This window comes from Octopus bimaculoides, chromosome 3 (genome assembly GCF_001194135.2).
Source record: "Octopus bimaculoides isolate UCB-OBI-ISO-001 chromosome 3, ASM119413v2, whole genome shotgun sequence".
NCBI classification, from domain to species: Eukaryota; Metazoa; Mollusca; class Cephalopoda; order Octopoda; family Octopodidae; genus Octopus; species Octopus bimaculoides.
In genome coordinates this window covers 118,195,584-118,205,924 of record NC_068983.1, presented here as the reverse complement: position 1 = coordinate 118,205,924, position 10,341 = coordinate 118,195,584, and the positions used below count along the sequence as shown (strand labels likewise).

General features: G+C 36.5%; 1 protein-coding gene across 1 annotated transcript in view; it reads left to right on the top strand.

The window, feature by feature from the left end:
* Positions 1-8,125, top strand: part of LOC106868418 (uncharacterized) — a 90,841-nt gene extending 82,716 nt beyond the window's left edge. Inside the window, exons 11-12 of the mRNA XM_014913664.2 lie at positions 1,434-1,478; positions 5,287-8,125. Coding sequence (XP_014769150.1) covers positions 1,434-1,478; positions 5,287-7,049 — 1,808 coding nt within the window. The 3' untranslated portion in view covers positions 7,050-8,125. The remainder of the gene's footprint in view (positions 1-1,433; positions 1,479-5,286) is intronic.
* The last annotated feature ends 2,216 nt before the right edge of the window (positions 8,126-10,341 follow it).

The window sequence follows — 10,341 nt, the reverse complement described above, 5'->3', positions numbered from 1 at the left end:
GCTTTTGTAGCTCATTCATTCTTTTCTTCGATATCTCCATATCTTCTGTTGAAAACCTTCAAATTCGGAATCACTGCTTGATAGCATGAAACTCCTCTCCATCTTCAAAGTTGAAAAAAATTAACACTGCAAAAAATGTGGAAAAAAATCTTCCAAAATTCACTGAGTTCAAATATCACGCCAAACAATGTCGGAGACAATAACTCAACTGTTTGCAAAGTGAAAGCAGGTGTTTTAACGAATGTACTAACGAGATTTGGGTTCAAATATACATTTAAATAACAATGGGTACTCTCGGGTTGGTCTTATGAACCAAAAATTTTTGGGGCCGGCTACAGTCGGGTTAGTAACGAAAGGGTTAAATGGCTAAGTATGAACCATTAGTGTATTTCTCTGTAGTTCAGACCCTTGTTGACTTGGCTAACTGTAAGTTCTCACTTGATAATTGTCAGTGGACAGTAGAATACAAAGTAATACAAAATTACGTTTGTGTTTTTAGATTTTTAAAGTTGGGGTCTTGTTAGTGTCCACTTCATTTTTCATTCTCATGGGGTTTATTAAAAACATTACCAGTCAAAGTACTAAGTCAAAATCATCAAATTATACTCTTCCACACAAATTTGTGGCTTCATACCCACGTCAGAAGTCAAATGTAGTTAAGCTGTTGGTTTTATTTGTTGTAAGCATTTTCTTGGCTGTCTGTGTTATACTGTTTTGATTTCTACACCGAGTGAGGCATGGCAAAGTTGAACAGAACAGTTAGGAGACAGGGCTTAGGTTACTCTGGAGAAGTTAGGAGAACAGAGATGACAGAAATAAAATATTTGAAAAACTGCTGCACTGCTGATCCATTCACTCCATGACATGGATGAAAGAAAATGTTAAAATTGATTTGTGGAATGACAGCACTGAGGTTGCTTATATTTCCACTTCTGACACCCACATAAAATATATATAAAACAGCTGAACTAGATTTGAGTTTGGACTTTCAAAGTTCAAAGTCTTGAACTCTGCTGTTGAGTCACTATTGAATTTACACAGTTTAATTGACTGATTTTGTACCAGCTCAGATGATTACATTTCAGTAAGTGTTTACTACAGAGTAAGCATGGTCAACCTTTTATGAGATGTGGTCTACATGAGACATGACTCATTATCAGGTGGGCTGCACTACTAAAACAATTCAAGGTAATTTTCGTTAGGTGTGCCATTCAAAATGTCCCACAGGTTGTATGACTGCTATAGAGCTTCTAGCTAGAAAAAAGTAATTTCTGGAAGCCTTTTGTTTTAAAATATAATATGAATTGTTTATTCCTTTTAAACAAAAACTTTAGGTTTGTCTTCTCTCTCTGTCTTCTATTCTAGTTTACTATTTCTCTTTTACTTTTCTTCTGAGAATTCTTTCTTTAATGTTAATTAATTTCTGTTTCAAGGGTCACACATTGAACATCCACAGCTGTCTGATGTAATTATTGAAGGTAAGATTAATTCATTCATTTTAATCCTTTAGCATTCAAATTATTCTGTTGAATGTAATTAATTACATTCACATTGTTTTGAATTAATCATACTTTATCTTGTAGCTTCAAAATTTCCATAATGTGACTGTATATTTTTAGAATGGTATTGTAAGGTAGGTGTGAGAGGCTGGATCTGATCAGTTTGAATGTAAAACAGGTAGAGAATATTTGGGCTGGATATGGCTGGTTTGAATGCTAAAGGGTTAGATGTTTTTTCATTTTCATTTGTTGTCTAGTCCCAGATCATCCTTGTGAATAAACAACAAGTTCCACTTTGATCAAGTAGACTTTCTAGATCAGAGACTTTTTAGCTATGACCATCCTATTTTATATCAGACAGAACTACATTATGTGTGGTTTGAAGTAAATTTAACTGGTATTTCTAACTGGTAAAGGGGATATCTAGAACAGTGGTGGGGAATTTTTTTAGAACCATGGGTAGGTTACATGTTCACAAGAACTTGTGTGGACACATCTCATAAAACTTTACTTTTCAAATTCGTATATATGCAACTAATATTAAATTATAAATTTGGTCTTAAGGTTTGAATGTTTTTTTTTCATACAAAGTTTTTGTAACTTTTGTGGGTACTTTCAAGTTTGAATGCAGGCAAGGGGTTTTCCATTCTCTCTGATTTAATTATTTAGATGATTCTTTGTTTGACATAATGATTGCCCAATAGAAAAATGAGGTGGCAGGAATGATAGAGAGAAGGGCTCAATGTGTTTAACATTGTTACTGCCCTACCATAGTTGATAATGTTAATGACTGTAAAACATAGGGCTGACTCAGTTCATTATGTTCACTTCAAATGTTTGTATGATCAACAAAATCATTCTAATGATCACAAAAGAAAGAGAAACTTAGGTAGATATCACACGCGCACACACACACACACACACATAGAAAGCATTTGTGTTGGTGCTGGTGCTATGTAAAAAGTACTGGTCACAGTGTCATCTAAAAAGCACCCAATATACTCTGTAAAGTGGTTGGTGTTAAGAAGGGCATCCAATTGTAGAGACCAAGCCAAAACAGATTATGGAACCTGGTGTGGCCCCCGGCTTTGCTAATTCCTATCAAGCCATCCAACCCTTGACCACATGGAAAACAGATGTTAAATTTTCTTGATGATGATGGTGATGATGACATGTATTATATTTGAATAGTTTCTAAGTTGGTTGTTAGGTCAACTGCAGTATTACTCAGTTATAAACATTAATACCATTTACATTAGTTTGCATATATGATCACTAAGTTCATTCGTCCTCATTGTTTAATGTCCGCTTTCCATGCTAGCATGGGTTGGACAATTTGACTGAGGACTGGTGAAACCAGATGGCTACGCCAGGCTCCAATCTGATTTGGCAGAGTTTCTACAGCTGGATGCCCTTCCTAATGCCAACCACTCCGAGAGTGTAGTGTGTGCTTTTACGTGCCACCGGCACGAGGGCCAGTCAGGTGGGTACTGGCAACGGCCACGCTCAAAATGGTGTATTTTACGTGTCACCTGTACAGGAGCCAGTCCATCGGCACTGGTAACGGTCTCGCTTGAATGTCTTTTCACATGCCACTGGCACAAGTGCCAAGAAGGCGACGTTGGTAATGATCACGCTGGTGCTGTTTACGTGCCACTGGCACGGAAGCCAGACAGCTGCTCTGGCAGCGATCGTGCTCGGACAGTGCTCTTAGTGCTCCACTGGTACAGGTGCCATCACGATTTCGCTTTCATTAACTGAAACAAATAATTGAAATAAAATATTAAATCATTATTGATTATAAATAAACAGTTCTGTATTTATGAGATATATTTTATTTGTATTATAAATGTTTTTTGAGATCTATTAATTTTTATCTTCATTATTTCATCTAAGTATAACAGGCTGGTGTTAAGCCTTGCATGATAGGTATGTGGCCTGTTTTTATATGCAGACGACTGAAATCTATACTTTGTGAAATAATGGTTTCCAAGATTCTTAGGTATCTTCCATAGTACTCTAGTAAAAGTTAGGAGATAATTTTGTTTTATTGATTTTATATTTGTACTGTAGTTTTTGTTTCATATATTAATGCATAATTGGTATTAATGTAATCGATTACTAAATTTTAGTTGATATTGGCGTAGGCATGGTTGTGTGGTAAGAATTTGCTTCCCAATCACATGGTTCTGAGTTCAGTCCCATTGCATAGTACCTTGATCAAGTGTCTTCTACTGTAGTCTCAGGCTGACCAAATCCTTGTGAGTGGATTTGGTAGACAGAAACTAAAAGAAGCCCTTTGTGCATATATATATGTGTGTGTGTGTGTGTGTGTTTGTGTGTGTGTCTTTGCCCCCCCCCCCTGCTTGATAATCGCTGTTAGTTTGTTTATGTCCCATAACTTAGCAATTCAGCAAACAGAGACTGACTGAAAAAGTACCAGGATTAAAAAAAAACAAAACAAAATAAGTACTGGTGTCAATTCATTCAACTAAAATTTCTTCAAGGTGGTGCCCCAGCATGACCACAAAAAGATAAAAGGTTAAAGATAGTTCATTGTGACAACAGTTGTTAGCAATCTTGCCTAATAAGTTGAATTGACTTAATTATTAGCTTCATGCTTTTTCCTTTCATTTACACCACTCTGCATTTAATATCTTCTCTAGTTGCCTTCAGATATTATGATTTTGCATACATATTGCTATTATGTATACAAGTTTTTCCATTAATCTATTTCATTTTAAAAGATTTTAAAAAATTAAATGAAATAGGCGCAGGAGTGGTTGTGTGGTAAGTAGCTTGCTTACCAACCACATGGTTCCGGGTTCAGTCCCACTGCGTGGCATCTTGGGCAAGTGTCTTCTACTATAGCCTCAGGCCGACCAAAGCCTTGTGAGTGGATTTGGTAGACAGAAACTGAAAGAAGTCCGTCGTATATATGTATATATATATGTGTGTGTGTCTGTGTTTGTCCCCCCATCATTGCTTGACAACCGATGCTGGTGTGTTTATGTCCCCGTAACTTAGCAGTTCAGTAAAAGAGACCGATAGAATAAGTACTAGGCTTACAAAGAATAAGTTCCGGGGTCGATTTGCTCGACTAAAGGCGGTGCTCCAGCATGGCCGCAGTCAAACGACTGAAACAGGTAAAGAGAGTAAGTGTTATCATGTTAAATAAACAAAGTTACTCTGATGTAATTCTAAGAATAAAAGTAGTAGAATACCAGCTCAGTGGTTTTGAGTTCAAATCCATCTGCAAATGTTTCACTATATTTTGGCCTTAGTTCATTTATCTATTACCAGATCATGAGGAAATGTTGCTGGAATAGATTGGTGACCTGTTCAGGTCACCAGTGTTTTCTAGCAATATTTCTTTATGTTATTCAGGGTGAGATCTTTCATTAATTTTATAACACAAAACTGGATCTAAGTACTGGCCCTTAAATTCCTCTTGGAACTTGGAAGACATTTATGGTAAATGTTTTTACTAGATGGGGGAGACTTAAGTCATTAGATGGAAGCCAAGTCTATGTTAATTATATGCATCTTCCAGAAAAGGTCAGTGGAACCAATATGTCCTAACATGTGTTATGGGGATGTAAACAAACGAACAGTGGTTATAAAGCAGAGGTGGGGGACAAAGACCCACACACACACACACACACACACACACACACATTGATTTCTTTATAAATTCTCAGAGTTAGATGACAAAATAGCAATGAATAATTTATTGGATTAATCAAATTCTTAAGACTATTGATTGTTTTTGTATTTTTCTTTTCAGATTTTGACATGAAACAGCATTTTCCAAATGTTCTCTTACTTTATTCTTCGGATTGTTGTGCTCATGAATACGTTGTCCAAGCTATGGCTGCTTTTTTGATGCAGATCTGCAACTGTAATGTGCACATTGATTTATTTGAAGAACATCTGATTCAGGAGAAAGGTCTTAATGACTGGCTTCTTGACAATATGCAAGAAGCTGAATATATTATTGTTCTTTGTTCTGTTGGTTCACGACTCAGATGTAAAAAAAATATGCAGTTTAAATTGCATCCTCATCGAACCATCCCGGATTATTTTGCTCTTGCAGTTGATTATGTTGCAGAAAAAATGCGTATTGAACGTTGTAAAGGTATGTCTTTGTCAAAATTTATTGTGCTGTATATGGATTACTCCGTTGAAGGAGATATACCTGCACAGCTTGACCTAGCTCAGAAATTTATGATGATGCGAGATGTGTCGAATCTTGTATGTCAACTTCATGGATTGAGTTTGGAATGTTCCAAATTTTCACCATTTTCCGGAATTACTACAAAAAACTATGATAAATCTGAAGTAGGTCAACGCTTAAAAGTAGCCATTGAACAGGCTAAGCAATATTTTAAAGACAATCCATGTTGGGTTGAAGACCATCTTGAACAGGTTCCTCGACCAGTTGGTTGTAAATTTAAATCAAAACATAATCGACACAGTTCAGGTGAACCCTTATTGCTACCGGAAACCAAGATTGAGAAAGCTCCTACTGCTAAACAAACTGGCAGACATGCATCATTTTCTTACTACCTTACCTCCCAAAGAGACATATTTGGAATTTTCTCAAGAGACAATGCCCCTGTTTCAAGTTTCTTTCACAGTCGCTTAAACTCACTCCCTTCCTCATTAAACAGTCACACAACGCTCACTCCATTTTCGCTTTCAACTCACAATTCCCACAGTTATGAAAATATATCACAAACTAAAAAACTACATGACTCCAACATGTTCTTTGCAGAACCTCTTGTTTCATCATTGTACCCTCCAACACAACAAAAACAACAACAACAACAACAACAACCACCACAACCCCAGCAACAATCAGAACAGTATCAACAGCAACAGAAACAACCACAGCAACCAAAACAACAGCAGCCGCAGCAGCCACAGCAGCCACAACAACAACAGCAACAACAGAAGAAGAAAAAGAAAAAGCAACAACAACAACAACATCAAAGTCCTCAGACTGAATCTGAGGAAGGTTTTGAAGTTCAGCGAGGTAAAAGCCGATCTCTTCCTGTTGTCAGTCGAACAGCTAAATCTCTTACTGTGTTAGAAGCTGAAGTACACAAAGAATGGGACCCTGAAAGCAAACCTCATTCTGGATCACCTCCACCTGAAGGGGACTCCTCCAGCAATGAAGGAGAACTCGAATTAGATTTATTGTCCATAAAAATTCCCGCTAACTTTCGACATGTATTCTACAGCCCACATCAGGACCCTGCGGAGTTGATTCCGTGTCTCTATAATAATAAAAACACAAATGTTATATACCGTCCAAATCATAAAAGGGGATCATCAGGAATGGGTTCTGGCAACACAAATAGTGGAGGTTTTGCTTACCATCGAGCAAGTGAAGATATTAGATCTCTCTGTCGACAACTTCCTACTCTAGAGCCATTGCCTCGATGTGTCAGCCTTGATGATGGATCTAGTACTTCATATGATTCAGTAATAGACCAGATTATCAATGGGGGGCCTAATTTAATGGATGGGTCTTATCTAGGCTAGAAAATATATATTTACTTATTGTCGATTTAGCAAAAATTAAAAACGAAAAGCCTAATTAACACAGCACCAATTACAAGTAATTTAGATATTTTCTTCTATATCTAATGCCATTCCTGACAGATATATTTGACATGAATTGTTTTAATTTTTTTTTTTTTTAATTGTATGATCCTGGTTGAATGTGTTAGAAGAATTGCTAATTTGTTTACTGTATGTGTGTATTATAGATGTTTAGGTTTGTTTGTGTATATTTATTTCTGTAGATATATGATTTTTGTGTGTGTGTGTGTGTGTGTGTGTGTGTGTGTGTGCATGAGCATATGTATGTGCATCTGTGTGATATGTATAACGTGTGTGGGTGTATCATCATCGTGATCATTTTTATATCTACCTTTTTTTTATACGTGCATGAGTTGAATGGGTCTTCACTTGCACAGTATCTTGCCATCTGTTGTAGACCTTATCATTTCCTTTGAGGAGTTCAACCTCTCGTGATCAGCTTTCACCACTTCCTCCTACTTCTTTATGGCTTTTGTAACTTTCATCTTCAGCAGATGCTTGACATTTGTTATTCTAGAACTGTCTTCATCAAATGTTTTCACAAGCACAATGTTATCTCTTGAATGCTCATTTGTCTATCGTTATTCATGCTGACTAATATTGTGTGTCCAGTGGATGTGTATATGTTGTATATACATCCAGTGGAACATGCTTGCTTCATTATTTTGTACATCTTCCACTTTTGATGCCTATGTTTCACCATCATGCATCATACGTAAGTATACTCAAAGAGAGAATCTCCTTATTATCGGTAGAAATAATAACACTTTTGCCTCTTCATTCTTACTCTGGCTATTATGCTTCCAGAATACATTAAGCTGCTGAGGTAAAGAAAATTATTATCTACTTTCCAAGAGCGCCTGCACATTTAAAATATTTTATTTAATGAGTGCTTTTACTGCTAACCATTCCTGTCCATCTGTTTGCATACAAAACCTTTGTTCCCTTTCAGCCTGCTTGTGATCCCATTACATCTTACATTATTTACAATTGACGGATATTTGTCTTCATCTTGTTTGTTGTTAACACATTTCGGCTGATATACCCTCCAGCCTTCTTCAGGTGTCTTGGGGAAATTTCGAACCTGGGTTCTCATTCCTAAGGTACTTTTCGATGTTATTACTATTATTACTATTATTATTCAGGTCACTGCCTGGAATCGAACTTGGAATCTTGGGGTTAGTAGCCCGCATTCTTAACCACTATGCCATATGCCCATGGGCAATTATGGAGTGAATTTTAGGGCTTATAAATCTAATATTTTCCTATCCTTCCTTAATACCAGTTCCCATGTGCTACTCATATCTGCACTTGGTCTGCTTAGGAGGTGGTTGTGTCCTAGCATATGTGCTGCTTTTTTTAGCTTTCGTATTTTCCAGTGGTGTTCTCTGTCTATAATTTTAACTTCATCCCACAAGGGTAGGTGGTCTCCATTTTTCCATACATGATCAGCTATACCTGATTTATCAATATCTCCCCATGTCACAGATTTGCAATGTTCCTCTACCCTTATTTTGAGGGGTTGGCATGTTTCGCCTTTGTATAACCTACCACAGCTGCATGGGATGGAGTACACACAGTTTTTTTGGTCATATTCTCTTCTGTTGGTGGTTTTACTCGAAGGAGATATTTGCGAAGTGTTGTATTACTCTTGAACAGTGTCCTGATGTCATATGGGCCGCATATCTTTTGTATCTTTTCAGAGAGGCCTTTCACATAGGGTAGACAGACTGTGGACAGTTTATTGGTTTTATCTTTTCTTTTCTTCATAATTGGAGTGGATAGTATGTTTTTAGGGCAGTTGTTGCTTAATAGATTGTTATTGAGCTTGATCATTTCTTCATGGTGTGTATCACGATTGCTACTTATATTCGTTGCTTGATGTTTTGGGCATTGAGCAATCCCTCTCTTTACGCTATATGGATGGTGGGAATTGAAGTTTAGGTATCATTCAGTGAAGGTCAGCTTGCAGTATACGGATGTCTTAAATATAGAACCCATTACATCATGTACTCCCATAGATTACATTGTGAAAACTTCCTATATCAAGTGGAGCCATCTCCTTGGTGACAGCAGAATTCTGTCTTCTTTCCTGCTAACTAAAAGTTTTGTCTTTGTTAAGTTTACTTTGAAGCTTTTGATTGTTGGCTTTGGTTCTTTGGTTCTTCTTTAATTCTTCAGCAGATTCATCTATGAGAATAAGGTCATTGGCATACCATACAGGAACTTTCACTATTAACCAATTTTGAACACTTCTGTTATGATATGGAGAGCTATAATATGCAGGAGGAGGCTGAAAGGTGACCCCCTGGTGGACATCTACTGAAATACTTTGTGAAGTCATTGCTAACTCACACCTTGCTTATGGCAGTTCTGTATATGGCTTGTATTGCCCTCACAAGCCATTCATCTACATCTAGTTTTATTAGTGACCACTTAGTAACTACGGAGCATGCTACTCTGTCAAAGATCTCTTGGTCAATGAATGCTAAATATTGTGGCAAATTCTTAGTTAACATTTCCTATGGTTGTCTCACTAGGAAGAGGGTATTGGTGGTACCCCATCTTGGCACAAGCCCAAACTGCATCTCCTCTAATCTAATTCTCTTTCTAATCAGTTGTCCTATAACTCATTCTGTTATTTTCATAACTTAGTTCATAAATTTAATGCCTCTTTAGTACCCTCTCTTTAGTGCATATTCTTTTCCCTTGTAGCTTGTAGTTAATGATGATATTGCTATATCAGTCATTGGATATAAAACTACTCTGTTCTACCTGGATTGACTATTACATGTCCTGCTTCGTTGATATTTTCAGCATGTGAGCAGCTATTCTGCCCATACATTCTTAATGGTCATTTCTATGTGTGTACTGCTGTGCATGTATGTGTTTGTGTGTGTATGTGTGTGTTTATATATATATATATATATATATATATATATTTTATATATACACACACACATATTTATTCACACAAGTAAGCACATAAATACAAAACAAGGTTGTAAAAAAATAGTACTTGAGTACCAAGATCACAACTGTCCAACAAATGGCAATGTGAATGTGAAACTTTGAGTATCAGTTTGTGAAGAGTTTTTCAGCATTAATAAAAGTATATAAATATATTCTGTAAATAATATTTATAAGCAGCTTATACGCAACTTATAAGGCTAAAACTTATAATTATTTTTTACAGAATTTTCACTTGTCACTGCTTCTTAATTTAATGCAC